General features: G+C 47.0%; 1 protein-coding gene across 2 annotated transcripts; it reads right to left on the bottom strand.

Moving 5' to 3' along the window:
• Positions 1-2,305: 2,305 nt before the first annotated feature.
• On the bottom strand, positions 2,306-13,719 carry HAUS4 (HAUS augmin like complex subunit 4). 2 transcript variants are annotated; one of them, XM_033188601.1, is made up of 10 exons: positions 13,481-13,719; positions 11,366-11,442; positions 8,808-8,950; positions 8,591-8,722; positions 7,864-7,998; positions 6,289-6,385; positions 3,954-4,099; positions 3,687-3,817; positions 3,255-3,323; positions 2,306-2,791 (listed from the first exon to the last, which is right to left on the bottom strand). In XM_033188601.1, the coding sequence occupies exons 2-10, from the start codon at positions 11,418-11,420 to the stop codon at positions 2,608-2,610; spliced, it is 1,092 nt and encodes a 363-aa protein (XP_033044492.1). In that variant the 5' UTR covers positions 11,421-11,442; positions 13,481-13,719; the 3' UTR covers positions 2,306-2,607. The 2 variants fall into 2 exon arrangements, with proteins under 2 accessions (XP_033044492.1, XP_033044493.1); XM_033188602.1 differs by having other exon boundaries at positions 13,489-13,719.
• Positions 13,720-15,665: the final 1,946 nt, after the last annotated feature.

Genomic DNA, 15,665 nt, shown 5'->3' with positions numbered 1-15,665 from the left:
TCTCACTTTGTCACCCAGGCTGCAGTGCAGTGGCATGTTGGACAAAATTTTTTTTTTTTTTTTTTTTTTTGAGATGGAGTCTTGCTCTGTCACCCAGGCTGGAGTGCAGTGGCGCAATCTTGGCTCACTGCAACCTCCACCTCCCGGGTTCAAGCAATTCTCCTGCCTCAGCCTCCCTAGTAGTTGGGATTATAGGTATGTACCACCATGCCTGGGTAATTTTTGTATTTTTAGTAGAGATGGGGTTTCACCATGTTGGCCAGGCTGGTCTCGAACTCCTGACCTCAGATGATCCACCCACCTCCACCTCTCAAATTTCTGGGATTACAGGTGAGCCACCACGCCCAGCCTGGACAAAATCTTTAGCTCCTCCATCCTGACAGAGGGAAAAAAGAAATGTCAAGTGGAAGATCTCTGATAGGAGCAGGGTTAGGATTGGGCACAATGCCTGCCGATGGTCAAGGTGTGGGTTAAACACTGATAGGATAAACAAGGTCACTGAATCTCTGAGCAATTGATCTCTACAAAAAATACAAAAATTGGCCAGGCACAGTGGCTCCTACCTGTAATCCCAGGACTTTGGGAGGCTGAGGTGGGTGGATTGCCTAAAGTCAGGAGTTCAAGACCAGCCTGGCCAACATGGTGAAACCCCGTCTCTACTAAAAATACAAAAATTAGCCAGGTGTGGTGGCACACATCTGTAATCCCAGCTACTCGGGAGGCTGAGGCACAAGAATCGTTTGAACCCAGGAGACAGAGGTTGCGGTAAGCCAAGATTGTGCCACTGCACTCCAGCCAGGGCGACACAGCGAGACTATCTAAAAAATATATATATATACACACACACACACACACCACACACACACACACACACACACACAAAATTAGCTGGGTATGGTGGCACATGTCTATAGTCCCAGCTACTTAGGGGGCTAAGGTGGAAGGATAATTTGAGCCTGGGAGGTTGAGGCTACAGTGAACCATGTTTATGCCACTACACTCCAGCCTGGGCAACAAAGTGAGACCCTGTTTCAAAAAAAAAAAGAAAAAAAAAGTTGAGTCAAAGACATCAATTGCTCTTGTAAATAAATCCAGATCATCATTTGATATTAGCAGAATACCCCAAGACAGCTTCCCTAGAAAGTGGTTTCAGAAACTGAGTAGGATCTTCTAAATAAAGGTGGAGGCCTTCCGTTTCTATTCATAGTCTCCTATTTTGACACCAGCCAGGACTCTGCCTTGTTCTAAGCTAAGTAGACTGTTGAACTTGGTTCCTCAGGGGGATCTCCTCCAAACCTCTGCTTTTAGAGGAAAATGTAGCCCTCAAACCACACCAAGGGAACCAGGAACACAAGTGGCTTGTGTCCTTTCCTATAACTGAGCGGGACACTGGCTGCTTTTTTTTTTTTTTTTGAGACAGGATCTCACTCTGTCACCCAGGCTGAGTGCAGTGGTGCCATCATGGCTCAGTGCAGCCTTGACCTCCTGGGTTCAAGTGATCCTCCTACCTCAGCCTCCTGAGATATTGGCACTACAGGCACATACCATCACACTTGCTAATTAAAACAATTTTTTCAGCTGAGTGTGGTGGCTCATGCCTGTAATCCCAGCACTTCACAAGGCCGAGGTGGGCGGATCACTTGAGGTCAGTAGTTCGAGACCAACCTGACCAACATGGCAAAACCCTGTCTCTACTAAAAATACAAACATTAGCTGGCCATGGTGGTGCATGCCTGTAATCCCAGCTACTAGGGTGGCTGATGCACAAGAATTGCTTGAGCCTAGGAGGCGGAGGCTGCAGTGAGCTGAGATCACGCCACTGCACTCCAGCATGGCGACAGAGTGAGACTCTGTCTCAAAAAAAAAAAAAGTGTTTTTCATAGAGCTGGGGTCTTGCTATGTTGCTCAGGCTGGTCTCGAACAGCTGGGCTCAAGTGATCCTCTTGCTTTGGCCTCCCAAAGTGCTGGAGTTACAGGTGTGAGTCACTGCTTCCAGGCTCAGCTGCTTTATTATAACTCCCACACTGATACTCATAGTTAGAAAATAGCTCCCCACCTGCCTGAGCATCTAGCACTCCTTTGGACATTATAGTTCTTCAAGAGCAAGCCCAAATTTAATCCACTGTTCTCTCCCAAAATGAAGCCTCTAAGACTTGATGTAGGCAAGCTGGCACATCTACTTCTTACTCTTTGCATAAGCATCATATATCTGTCTCTATTTGGATCCACTCAGATCCTCCCTCCTTACCCACATAGCCTTCAATGTTCTTTTTCCATCTTTACCCAAAGAAAATGACTAAAATCCTAAGATATATCATAACTTTATTCAGGAGATAATCAAATACAATACAGCGCTGACACTGACACACAGCTATGCATAAAAATTATATAAATCTGCTTGCTAGATTTTCCAGAAGAGGCCCAGTCATTATAAAAAAATAAAGGGAAACCACGAGGGTGCCTAAATGACCGCAGTGTTTCAAGTAAGCGTAAGCGTTTCCACACTCCCTTGTAGTGAAGGCAGCCCCAGGTGAAGGTGGTCCTACTAGCAGGAAGATTAGGAGGCAGCAGCTGTGCAGAAGCCATGTTTCCTGGCCCTGCCAGAGCTCAACGATAGGCCTTGTTGAACTCCAGGAGAGCCCACCGCTTGTTCTCCGTTGCCTGCTTGAGTACGGTGTACTCTTTCACCAGCCTGTCAAACTCCTCCCCAAGGACCTCATAGGAGTTCAGGACCTGTCTTGACTTCTCCATGTCCTGCTCCTGTAGGTGAATGGCTCCCTCCAAACGGTCCCTAAGAGCCCAGGCAGAGAAGGTACAATATAAGGATGCTGCTCCTCAGAAAGTAGTAGACAAAAATGAAAACTTTTTCTCTTTTTCTTTTTTTGAGACGGAATCTCGCTCTGTCATGGAGGCTGGAGTGCAGTGGTATGATCTTGGCTCACTGCAGCCTCTGCCTCCTGAGTTCAAGCGATTCTCCTGCCTCAGCCTCTCGAGTAGCTGGAACTACAGGCACACACCACCATGCACAGCTAATTTTTGTATTTTTTAGTAGAGACAGGGTTTCACCATACTGGCCAGGCTGGTCTCAAACTCCTGACCTCAAGCAATCCGCCGACCTCAGCCTCCCAAAGTGCTGGGATTACAGGTGTGAGCCACTGTGCACAGCCAAAAATGGCAACATCTTTAAATAAATGAGTTTAGGGAATGTGAGAACCACCTGTGAACAGCTGTACCAGACTCTTAGGAGTTCTCACCTAATCAGACGATGAACTTCCACTTTCTCAACCGTGTAAGTGTCGGACAAAATCTTTAGCTCCTCCATCCTGACAGAGGGAAGAAAGAAATGGCAAGTGGAAGGTCCCTGATAGCAGCAGGGTTGGGAATGGACACAGTACCTGCTGATGGTCAAGGTGTGGGCTAAGCACTGATAGGATAAACAAGGTCACTCTAAATTCCCGAGCAATTGATCTCACAGTAAAGTGCCTATTTCAGAAGGCTGTAAAAGAAAAGTCTCAAGGATGTTGAAAGCTTTTGGGTAATCCAAAAGCTAATACTCCTATTTGACATTTACGGGATACCCACAAGGTGCTAGGATAAGGGAGAGGAAAGAGATTAGGGTGAGGGATAGAGGGCTGATATATCAGGGTGAGACAGAATCCCTTAGATCCACAGGGGTCACAGCTCACCTCAGCTTAAGGATCATAGCACTGCACTTGACTTCCAGGTACTGGGCATTGATGCGGTCTAGCTCGGATTGAGTCTTCAGCCGGTGTTCCTGAAGAAGCCTCTGCAGCAAAGTGAGGCAGCGGAGAAGCACCTGAGCCCCAGATGGAGGAAGAAGAGGGCATAAATAAAGATAGTAGAAAGGAGCCTAGATCAGGAATCTTTGGCTTCCCCAAAAGTGCTCCTGGGGTCAGGATAAAGGAAAGGGGTTGTCCCATGCCCTGATAAACCTGGGAGTAAGTAGCACTCTTCTTCTCCAGCAGCAACATCTGCTCCTTCTGCTGGCTCTTGGCATCCTGGCACTGCTGCTGCTCACCCACCAGGACCTCTGCAAGTTTCCACACCTTTGCTGCCTTCACGGTTTCACTGTCAGCATCTGGGCAAAGGGGCAGAGGACTGACAGGAAAACCCTAATCGCTACAACCCCTCTAAAGCAACTTTCCAGTGCCCCTATCCTATATATAGCCCCACAAATCCTGCCTTATAACAGGTTTTCTTCTAATAATCTATTAAAAATGGCCCCATTCTGGGCTGGGCATGGTGGCTCATGCCTGCAATTCTAGCACTGCAATCCTAGCCAAGGCAGGAGGATTGCTTGAGCCCAAGAGTTCAAGACCAGTTTGGGCAACATAGTGAGACCCTGTCTCTACAAAAAATATTCTAAAATATTAGTTAGGCAGCCGGGCGCAGTGGCTCACGCCTGTAATCCCAGCACTTTGGGAGGCCGAGGAGGGCGGATCACAAGGTCAGGAGATCGAGACCATCTTGGCTAACACGGTGAAACCCCATTTCTGCTAAAAATACAAAAAATTAGCTGGGCGCGTTGGCAGGCACCTGTAGTCCCAGCTACTCAGGAGGCTGAGACAGGAGAATGGCGTGAACCCGGGAGGCGGAGCTTGCAGTGAGCTGAGATCGTGCCACTGCACTCCAGCCTGGGTGATGAGCAAGACTCCATCTCAAAAAAAAAAAAAAAAAATATTAGTTAGGCATACTATGTGCCTGTAGTGCCAGCTACTTGGGAGGCTGAGGTGAGAGGATCACTTAAGTCCAGAAGGTCGAGGCTGCATTGAGGTATGATTGTGCCACTGCACTCCAGCCTGGGTGACAGAGTTTAAAAAAAAGGGGGGGACTCTGGTTCTCATAATTATTAAATAAATTATCTTCACTCTTACCTTTGATTCCAGATTTGGACCTTAATTTTTTTTTTTTTTTTTGAGATGGAGTCTCGCACTGTCACCTTGGCTGGATGCAGTGGCGCGATCTCAGCTCACTGCAACCTCCATCTCCCAGGTTCAAGCAATTCTCCTGCCTAAGCCTCCCAAGAAGCTGGGATTACACGCACCCGCCACCACACCAAGCTAATTTTTTGTATTTTTAGTAAAGACGGGGTTTCACTATGTTGGCCAGGTTGGTCTTGAATGCCTGGCCTCATGATCCACCCGCCTCGGTCTCCCAAAGTGCTGGGATTACAGGCGTGAGCCACCGCGCCAGGCCTGGACCTTAATTCTTAAGTCGTAGAAATGGTTTAGGGAGGCCGAGTGTGGTGGCTCATGCCTGTAATCCCAGAACTTTGGGAGCCTGAGGTGGGCAGATCTCCTGAGGTCAGGAGATTGAGACCATCCTGGCTAACATGGTGAAACCCCATCTCTACTAAAAATACAAAAAATTAGCCAGGCGTGATGGCGGGCACCTGTAATCCCAGCTACTCAGGAGGCTGAGGCAGGAGAATGGAGTGAACCTGGGAGGTGGCGCTTGCAGTGAGCTGAGACCATGCCACTGCACTCCAACCTGGGGGACAGAGCGAGACTCCATCTCAAAAAAAAAAAAAAGATGCACATTCGGGGTGGTCAGACTCAAATAAGAAAATCATTATACAGAAGCAAGTAAACGCTGAAATATGAATACTACATCTAGAAACACATTATTATAAACAGCTTGACATAAATGGTATTATACCCTCCAAGTTTATACAGAGAGTATAAGGTGTTCTATGAGTCTGAACTTTCCTCCCTAAACCATTCTGAAGCTCCTGAGAGAACTCATTCTTCCCTGCAGCAGGAGGACACTCCCACTTGGTATCTTGCTGAATAAAAAGAGTCCTCACAAAAGTCCTTGTTTTGGCTGGGCGTGGTGGCTCACGCTTGTAATTCCAGCACTTTGGGAGGCCCAGGCAGGAGGATCACTTGAGGTCGGGAGTTCCAGACCAGCCTAATCAACATGGAGAAACCCCATCTCTACTAAAAATACAAAATTAGCTGAGCGGGGTGGTGCATGGCTGTAATCCCAGCTACTCGGGAGGCTGAGGCAGGAGAATCACTTGGACCTGGGAGGCGGAGGCTGCAGTGAACAGAAATGGCACCATTGCACTCTAGCCTGGGCAACAGGAGTGAAACTCCATCTCAAAAAAAAGTCCTTGTTTTTATTCCACCAGCAATGAAACAAATAAGCATCTCTGATGGTTCTCAACCTCTGTCCCAAATCTAAAATCAAAATATATTATTCTCAAAAGAGCAGACCAGGAACCCTGAAGTCTAGCTGTGAGCAGAACAGAGAGCTAGCACTCACCTGAACTGGGATCATAGTAGCAGAGCAGAGTGAAACATTTCTTTTTGAGCTGCTCCTCTACTTCTTGCTGTAGCCGAGCCCTCATCCACACAAAATCCTAGTCATAGAAGTAAAAGCAGAAATGCAAATAGACTGTAAGAACTAGGACATCTCAACAATGTATACATGATGATAACCTGAATAACAGCCAAAGAAAATGCATCAAGAGACATCAGAGAGACTCATTTTTCACCTATCCATTAGTGAAGAATAAAATGACTGTTAAGACCCCATGTCGGCCGGGCGCGGTGGCTCAAGCCTGTAATCCCAGCACTTTGGGAGGCCGAGACGGGCGGATCACGAGGTCAGGAGATCGAGACCATCCTGGCTAATACGGTGAAACCCCGTCTCTACTAAAAATACAAAAACTAGCGGGCGAGGTGGCGGGCGCCTGTAGTCCCAGCTACTTGGGAGGCTGAGGCAGGAGAATGGCGGAAACCCAGGAGGCGGAGCTTGCAGTGAGCTGAGATCTGGCCACTGCACTCCAGTCCGGGCGACAGAGCGAGACTCCGCCTCAAAAAAAAAAAAAAAAAAAAAAAAAAAAAAAAAAAAAAAAGACCCCATGTTGGTGAGCACATGGGGGATCCAGGAGTCCTGAAAATACCTTTCTGGATAGCAGTTTGGCATTAGGTACCAATATTGTATATGAGTATGCACTGACTCAGGAATCCCACTTTTAGCACCAACACTACAGAAATAATCATACAAAGGTAAAGACACATATGAACCAGAATGTTCGTCTCCCTGTGGTTTCTAACAGCAAAAATGTGGAAACAACCTTAATATCCATCAATAAGGTTAAGCAAATTATTCTACATCCATACAGTAGAATCCTAGCAGAGATTTAAACTGATGACATAACACTAAGCACTATGTGCCTAGATACTTTGCTAAGAGTGCTATAGAAGGTATCATCTTATATACATTTATGTATTGACTTGAAAAGAAATCTAAAATATATTACATGAAAAGACTGTACTTTTCTTTTTTTGAGACAGGGTCTCACTCTGACCAGGCTGCAGTACGGTGGCAGGATCACAGCTCACTACAGCCTTGACCTCCCACCCTCAAGTCAACCTCCCTTCTCAGTCTCTCGAGGAGCTGGGACTACAGGTGTGCACCACCACACCTGGCTAACTTTTCTTTTCTTTTTTTTTTTTTTTTTTTTGGTAGAAATGAGGTCTCACTATATTGCCCAGGCTGGTCTTGAACTCCTGGACTCAACTGATCCTCCTACCTCAGCCTCCCAAAGTGCTAAGATTATAGGCGGAAGTCACTACACTCGGCCTTATACTCTCTATATAAGCATGAAGGGTATAATACCATTTATGTCAAGCTATTTATAACAATATTGTGCTTCTAGATGCAGTATTTCAGCTTTTACTTGCTCCTGTGTAACGTTTTTCTTATTTGAGTCTGACCACCCTGAATGAGTATCATTTTAAAAAAAACAATAAAGTTTGACAAAAAACATTTTAAAGATAAGGGAGAAATTAAACTATTTCATTTATTTGGTTCCAATATCTCCCCACCAACCTCTGAGAGTGGCATGAGTTCCAGAAGGTCCGCTTTCTCCATCCCCAGCAGTGGAGGTATCTCCCTCTCCTGGCTAGGACCTAAGAGCCGCATCAGTTCAGTTACAAGTAGCCGCTGTTCAAGGGTCTCATGAAACTGACAGAGAGAATAAAAAACAGAAAGAGGTGACTATAAAACTTCTCCCACTCCACCTCTTCCATCCTCATGAACCAGTTTTTCACATATTTTCAAAATCCTCAAATATGTCATCTCCCCTGCTGTCACTTTGTATTTCAAACTCTGATAACACATCCACTCCTTCCCATAACTACAGTCCATTTCTCTTCTGACAACCCATTTCTCAAAGCTCCTACTTCCCCTAGATCACATCATAAGACAAAGCCACAGTTGGCCTGGTGGTTCCTGTACCTAGTTTCTTTCACCTCACTTTTTTTTGAGACTGAGTCTTGCTCTGTCACCCAGGCTGGACTGCTGTGGCACAATCTTGGCTCACTGCAACCTCCGCCTCCTGGGTTCAAGCGATACTCCTGCCTCAGCCTCCCAAGTAGCTGGGATTACAGGCATGTGCCAGTGTGTCTGGTTAATTTTTGTATTTTTAGTAGAGATGGGGTTTTACCATGTTAGCCAGGCTGGTCTCAAACTCCTGACCTCAAGTGATCCGCTTGCATCGGGCTCCCAAAGTGCTGGGATTACAGGTGTGAGCCATCACGCCCAGCCTTTGCCTCACCTTTTTGTCCTCAGAAGTTACATTTGTGTCTTGCATCTTCACATAGTAGTCCACAAGCAACTCTTGAATGACTCTATGTAAAATCTCAGACCTCAGCCATGTTGTCTTATGCAGTCGAACTTCCTTCCATGCCTAGAAATCCAAAAAATCTCAGGTAGGAACCTCTCTCTCTCTCAGGATTTTCCCTTCTTTTTATCTCTTCTTCCAAAGCCCTTACCTGAGCCTGCTCCTTTGCCAGGGTGAGGCTTAAGCCACTCTCATCCACATGCTGTGAGAGATTCAGGAGAAGCTTGCTGAAGTATGGGTTCTGTAACAAGTCCTCTTTACTCAGGTTACAAGGAGGAAGTTGTTTGCTGCACACTTAACATCATGTCCCCACAGGTACAAAAAAACAAAAAAGGTGCGGACTTTTACTTTACATAATTGAGCATAACTTAATACTTCCAAAAAACCCCTAGGATTTTTATAGGAAAGATTGCTAAATCTAATTAGTTTTTTTTAAATCCACAAATAAACTAGGGGTGATACTCAAGGTAACAAGCATGTATATTATATATAAAGATATTAAGGGGGAATAAGTAATAAACTAAGATCTTAAGAAATGGAAATGCGGTTGGTACATATTAGACAAATAGGATAAAAATTAAGGGACCATTAGTAGGAATCACAATGCACAAAATGCCTCATTGATCCAAAATTAATAGAGTTCTTGAAGTAGGGGGGAAAAAAACAACACGTGAAGTTCCAACTTTGGATGTGATGTGTAGTCACATAAACAAGACTAACAGAATACACTTAGAGTAAGTTAAACGTTCAACTAACCAAATTTTTCTTTCTTCTTGAGACAGGGTCTCACTCTGTCACCTAGGATGGAGTGCAGTGGCACAATCACAGCTCACTGCAGCCTTAACCTCCCCGGATCAAGCAATCCTTCCACCTCCTGAGTAGCTGACACTATAAGGCAAACCACCATGACTAGCTAATTTTTTTTTTTCTTTTTACAGACAGGGTCTCACTACATTGCCCAGGCTGGTCTCGAACTCTTGGGCTCAAGTGATCCTCCCACCTTGGCCTCTCAAAGTGCTGGGATTACAGGTGTGAGTCACCACAGCTGGCCCAAATTCTTTTTTTCTTTTTCTTTTGAGATGGAGTTTTGCTCTTGTTGCCCAGGGTAGAGTGCAATGGCACAATCTTGGCTCACTGCAACCTCCACCTCCCGGATTTAAACGATTCTCCTGCCTCAGCCTCCTGAGTAGCTGGGATTACAGGCATGCGCCACCGCGCCCGGCTAATTGTTGTTGTTTTTTTTGAGACGGAGTCTCACTCTGTTGCCCAAGCTGAAGTGCAATGGTGCTATCTCAGCTCACTGCAAGCTCCACCTCCCAGATTCACACCATTCTCCTGCCTCAGCCTCCCTAGTAGCTGGGACTACAGGCACCCGCCACCATGCCCGGCTATTTTTTTTTTTTTTTTGTATTTTTAGTAGAGGCGGGGTTTCACTGTGTTAGCCAGGATGGTCTTGATCTCCTGACCTCGTGATCCGCCCGCCTCGGCCTCCCAAAGTGCTGGGATTACAGGCCTGAGCCACCGCGCCTGGCCTCTAATTTTTGCATTTTTAGTAGAGACGGGGTTTCTCCATGTTGGTCAGGCTGGTCTCAAACTCCCAACCTCAGGTGATCCGCCCGCCTTGGCCTCCCAAAGTGCTGGGATTACAGGCATAAGGCACCGCACCCAGCCAGCTGGCCCAAATTCTTATAATTGTCAGTAGAGTTAAGTAACCCATGTAGATACAAAACAGCACAGGCATGAGAAAAAAGTGTAAGAAATTGAGATCCTCTGGTTATTCCATATGCTCAAGGAGCTTTCTTTCCATTTCTTTTTCCATATGCTCTCTGTTGGGGTCTTTTACCTCTACTTACCAAAACACCCAAATTTTCATTCTTTGGAACATCATATCCAAAGTCTTCTTGGGAAATAAGAAATCTCTCTTTTTCTCTAAGGTACTGAAGCATCCAATATGGAAATAGTCAAGATATAGAAAATGCAAGCTCTTGAAGGATTCAAGATATATAAAGGATCTGAGATATGGAAATAACTCAAGATATAGAAGGATCTGAAATTTTAGAGACTAAGATATGAGAATATTTAAGACACAGGTAGGAAGGACGCCTTCAAGGAATTTGCTGGCTACCCTTATTTTTATAATATGCTTGCTAACATCAGCCTGGGAGCATCTTTTTAGTCCACTACACAAGCAGATATTGAACCAACATTAACAGGAATTAGTATAGTGTGTTTTCCAGTAAGAGAGTGTTCAAGGATCTCCATGTATTCCAGTTTCCTCAGAAACATAGGCTTCTGTGAGGAAAACCATACTGGGGAAACTTAGAAATCCTTTTTTTTTTTTTTTTTTTTTTTTGAGATGGAGTCTTGCTCTATTGCCCAGGCTGGAGTGCAGTGGTGCGATCTCAGCTCACTGCAAGCTCCACCTCCTGGGTTCACGACATTCTCCTGCCTCAGCCTCCCGAGTAGCTGGGACTACAGGTGCCCGCCACCATGCCCAGCTAATTTTTTGTATTTTTAGTAGAGACGGGGTTTCATCGTGTTAGCCAGGATGGTCTCGATCTCCTGACCTCATGATCCGCCCACCTTGGCCTCCCAAAGTGCTGGGATTACACGTGTGAGCCAATAAATCCTTTTTACTGGAAAACACAAGAACCTGGATAAGACCTCTCTGGATGAATCATCAAACCTTTTGCAAATGGCTACTCTTACCTTGTTGAAGTATTTCCATCCCTTCTCCAGGTGAGCAGAAATCCCCGGATGCCATTTGATTTTCTTGGGATTCTAATCTGTGGAACCAAGTGAAAGAAAACAAAAAGATGAATAAACAGCTGGCTACTTCAAGGACACTATCTTAGGTTCAAATTTTTGTTGTCTACAAGCTGGAAAGGAACCTCAAGGATGACTTTTATAGCGGGCCTGTATCACACACCCTGGGTCCCAAGCTCTTACACAAATTTTATGGACAAACAGATTTGCAAGTGCCAAAACATGTCACATTCTAAGCACACACGTGTTTGCACTTGCTCCAAGCTGTCCAAAAGGAGCCTCCTAAAAAGAGGGCTTTCCAATTCACTGAGTCTAAACAAGAAGATTCTCCACCACCACCACCATTGTGCCAAAGTTAAAACTGAGCTGCAGCTTCCCAGTTATGAGTGAACTGAGGGAAAAGGGAAAAAAATCAAAGTCTACTTTTTCCCCCCAAATAACTCAGCTATCAAATTCCATAATACTTTTTTTGTGCTTCTTTAACTTTCATCTAAGATCTGTTGGTAGTTTTTTTTTTTATCGTTAACTCTAGAATCATCCTTCAGGAACGACAAATCATTCCACACTTGAACAACTGGTTTTCACATAACAGCCTAAAAAGAACACCTGGAGGAAAGAGCATGACAAGAAGACTGACAGCGAGGTCAGTGGCAAAAGAGTAATGCACGGCCGGGCGCGGTGGCTCAAGCCTGTAATCCCAGCACTTTGGGAGGCCGAGACGGGCGGATCACGAGGTCAGGAGATCGAGACCATCCTGGCTAACACGGTGAAACCCCGTCTCTACTAAAAATACAAAAACTAGCTGGGCGAGGTGGCGGCGCCTGTAGTCCTAGCTACTCGGGAGGCTGAGGCAGGAGAATGGCATAAACCCGGGAGGTGGAGCTTGCAGTGAGCTGAGATCCGGCCACTGCACTCCAGTCCGGGCAACAGAGCGAGACTCCGCCTCAAAAAAAAAAAAAAAAAAAGAGTAATGCAAAGGCGTAATGTGGCTGCAGTGGAGACTGCTGTGGGTGTTTTGCCAGAACATGGAGTTTGCTGAAAGGAATGACACCAACACAGGGACGGTAAAGATGGGCACAGTTTGGCCTCAGGAGACAAAAATTTTCCCTTGACATTACATGTTTTTGCTCTGCCCCTTTTCTGTGTAAGGTATCAAACTCCAAAGGGCAGCTGAGCCTCCCAAAGCCGAAGAGGCATTGAAGGTTATTATGATTTAACGCTTCATGTTTATAGAACATTTGGTTTACTCGATCGTTTTATGAGTAACATCAAAGTAACTACTCATTTGTTTTCTAACATGGTCTAGAGGGGGACGCAGCTGAGGAGGCAGAATGCTGGGACTTAATTTGCAGCTCGGCCGTTGCTTCTGTGAACTTAAGGAAAATGCTTTTTTCTGTGCCAAACTTTTTCCACCTGCAAAACTGAGATAACGATTCCTGCCTTGGACGAGACATTAAGAATTAATAACACAATCGACTTGTCAACAAAAGCCACTACTTAGTTAAGCTCAGTGTTTTAACAATTCTATTTATCGTTGATCTATGACTGCAAATAAAAATTTTGCAGGCAAATTTCGCACTTGGAAATGAGGGCCAACCCAAATTTCAAAAAGCCAGCTGTTCGTCCCTCCCTAGGGTAAGTGTCCCCTTGCGTTTTTTAGGGTGCCTTTCTTTACTCTTCTTAAAGGTTACAGGGCGTGAACCTCAATCAGGCTCGATTCTCCACCCTCTGCACTCAGACGTGTTAAAACGCTGTTACAGGGACCCAAGCATTTAAATGTTCTGACTCAGACGTCTTTTAAAGTCTTAGCGCTGTCTTTACACGCTGCACTGAACGTTAAATTGATTTTACAGGTATTTTCACAAGATATGACCCTTACAGGGCCCGAGATGAATCAAAATGCAGAACGGGCTCTCCCGCGCCTACTTCCCTTCTGTCTGAGCGGCCAAGGATTCCCAAGGGCGACGACTCTCCGGCCCACGGCCGGGGACTGGCCGGAATGACTCTCCCCGAGCTCTTCTGCCCCGAAGCCCCGCCCGCCGACCCTCTAAAGCAAACCTGCACACCCTGGGGCAGCTGAAGCTCTCAAGGCGGTGCCGAGAACCTCGGCTGGGGCGGGCTGGTCAGCAGCGTCTACACCCCAGAATCCGCCCGCGCCGGGGCTCCGGAACCTCTCGTTCGGGCCGGGCGCAGGGGCTGGGGGAAGTGAGGCCCGGAAAGACCAAGCTGGCAGGCCCGGGAAAGGGAAGGAGCCGAAAGTGCACTAGAGGCTGCGTCGAAGGAGGTGGAGGCGGGGCCACATTCGAGGCGGGAACGGCAGGCCCCGCCCCTCAACGGGTGCGCGCCCTGTGTTCCCAACGCCCTGGGTTCGCACGCTCGGGTTGTGGAACCCGGACTGGGAAACAGGATGGTATCGGAAAGGCTTTTTTGCCCCTTCTCCTTAGTGCCTCTCCAGTGAAGGGCAGATGCTGAGAAAATGGTAGTAATTGCTAACATTTATTGAGGGCCTACGATGAGTCAGGCACTAGGCCAAGCATTTTGCTTGCCTTGCCTCGTTTACTTTTTGTTGTTGTTATTTTGTTTTGTTTTGTTTTTGAGACGGAGTCTCGCTCTGTCGCCCAGGCTGGGTTGCAGTGGTGCTACCTCCGCTTACTGCAAGCTCCACCTCCCGGGTTCAAGCAATTCTCTTCCTCAGCCTCCCGAGTAGCTGGGACTACAGGTGCCCGCCACCGTGCCCGGCTAATTTTTTTATTTTTAGTAGAGACGGGGTTTCACCATCTTGGCCAGGCTGGTATGGATCCCCTGACCTCGTGATCTACCCGCCTTGGCCTCCCAAAGTGCTGGGATTACAGGCATGAGCCACCTCGCCCTGCCAGGCCTCATTTAGTTCTGAAAGCGTCCTGTGAGAAAGTCACCATCATAGTCATTTTACAGAGGGGGAGAACTGAGGCACAAAGGGTTAAGTTCGAGGTCGCCATTTGCGGGGTTTAAACCTGTCCCATTGGCTCATGGAACCTTCCCAGACCTGCCACCCACGCCGCAAGTCTCCTCACCACTGCTCGCCCAGCCCAGCCCATGCGGGGCACCATACGCAGCTTCCTCAGGGTCAGCTTCCTCTCGAATTCCCACCACAGACTCCCTATCAGCGCTCATTCCTCATTCGCCTGTTTGTTTGTTTTTGAGACGGAGTTTTGCCCTTGTTGCCCAGGCTGGAGTGCGGTGGCGCGATCTCGACTCACTGCAATCTCCACCTCCTGGGTTCAAGCGATTCTCCTGCCCCATTCTCCCGAGTAGCTGGGATTACAGGCACGAGCCACCACGCCTGGCTAATTTTTTTTTTTTTTTTTTTTTTTTTTTTTGAGACAAAGTCTGGCTCTGTCGCCCAGGCTGGAGTGCAGTGGCGCGATCTCGGCTCACTGCAACCTCCGCCTCCCGGGTTCACACCATTCTCGTGCCTCAGCCTCTCGAATAGCTGCGACCCTGCAGTCTGCCACCACGCCCGGCTAATTTTTTGCATTTTTAGTAGAAACGGGGTTTCACCGTGTTGGCCAGGATGGTCTCCATCTCCTGACCTTGTGATCCGCCCGCCTTGGCCTTAACTTTTGTATTTTTAGTAGAGACAGGGTTTCACCATATTGGCCAGGATGATCTCGAACTCCTGACCTCAAGCAATCTGCCCTGCCAAATATCTTTCACCTGTCTTAATCTTTTTTTTTCCCCCAGACGGAGAGTCTTGCTCAGTTGCCAGGCTGGAGTGCAGTGGCAGGATCTCTGCTCACTGCAACCTCCACCTCCTGGGTTCAAGCGATTCTCCTACCTCAGCCTTCTGAGTAGCTGGGACTACAGGTGCGTGCCACCACGCCCAGCTAATTTTTTTGTATTTTTAGTACAGACAGCGTTTCACCATGTTGGCCAGGATGCTCTCAATCTCCTGACCTCGTGATCCGCCCGCCTCCACCTCCCAAAGTGCTGGGATTACAGGCATGAGCCACCTCGCCCGGCCCACCTGTCTTAATCTTAAACCCAACCCTCATTCCCACCCCCACCTTCGGTGAATTATTTTAAAAATATAAATTTTAAAAAATAAAGAGCTGGGCACGGTGGCTCACACCTGTAATCCCAGCACTTTTGGAGGCTGAGGCAGGTGGATCACCTGAAGTCAGGAGTTTGAGACCAGGCTGGCCAACCTGGTGAGATCCTTTTCTCTACTAAAAATACAAAAAATTATCTCCAGAGGCTGAGG

Source organism: Trachypithecus francoisi, unplaced genomic scaffold (assembly GCF_009764315.1).
Source record: "Trachypithecus francoisi isolate TF-2019V2 unplaced genomic scaffold, Tfra_2.0 Lachesis_group3, whole genome shotgun sequence".
Lineage (NCBI taxonomy): Eukaryota > Metazoa > Chordata > Mammalia > Primates > Cercopithecidae > Trachypithecus > Trachypithecus francoisi.
Note: the sequence above shows the minus strand (reverse complement) of the source record. Positions and strands in the feature narration are given on the sequence as shown.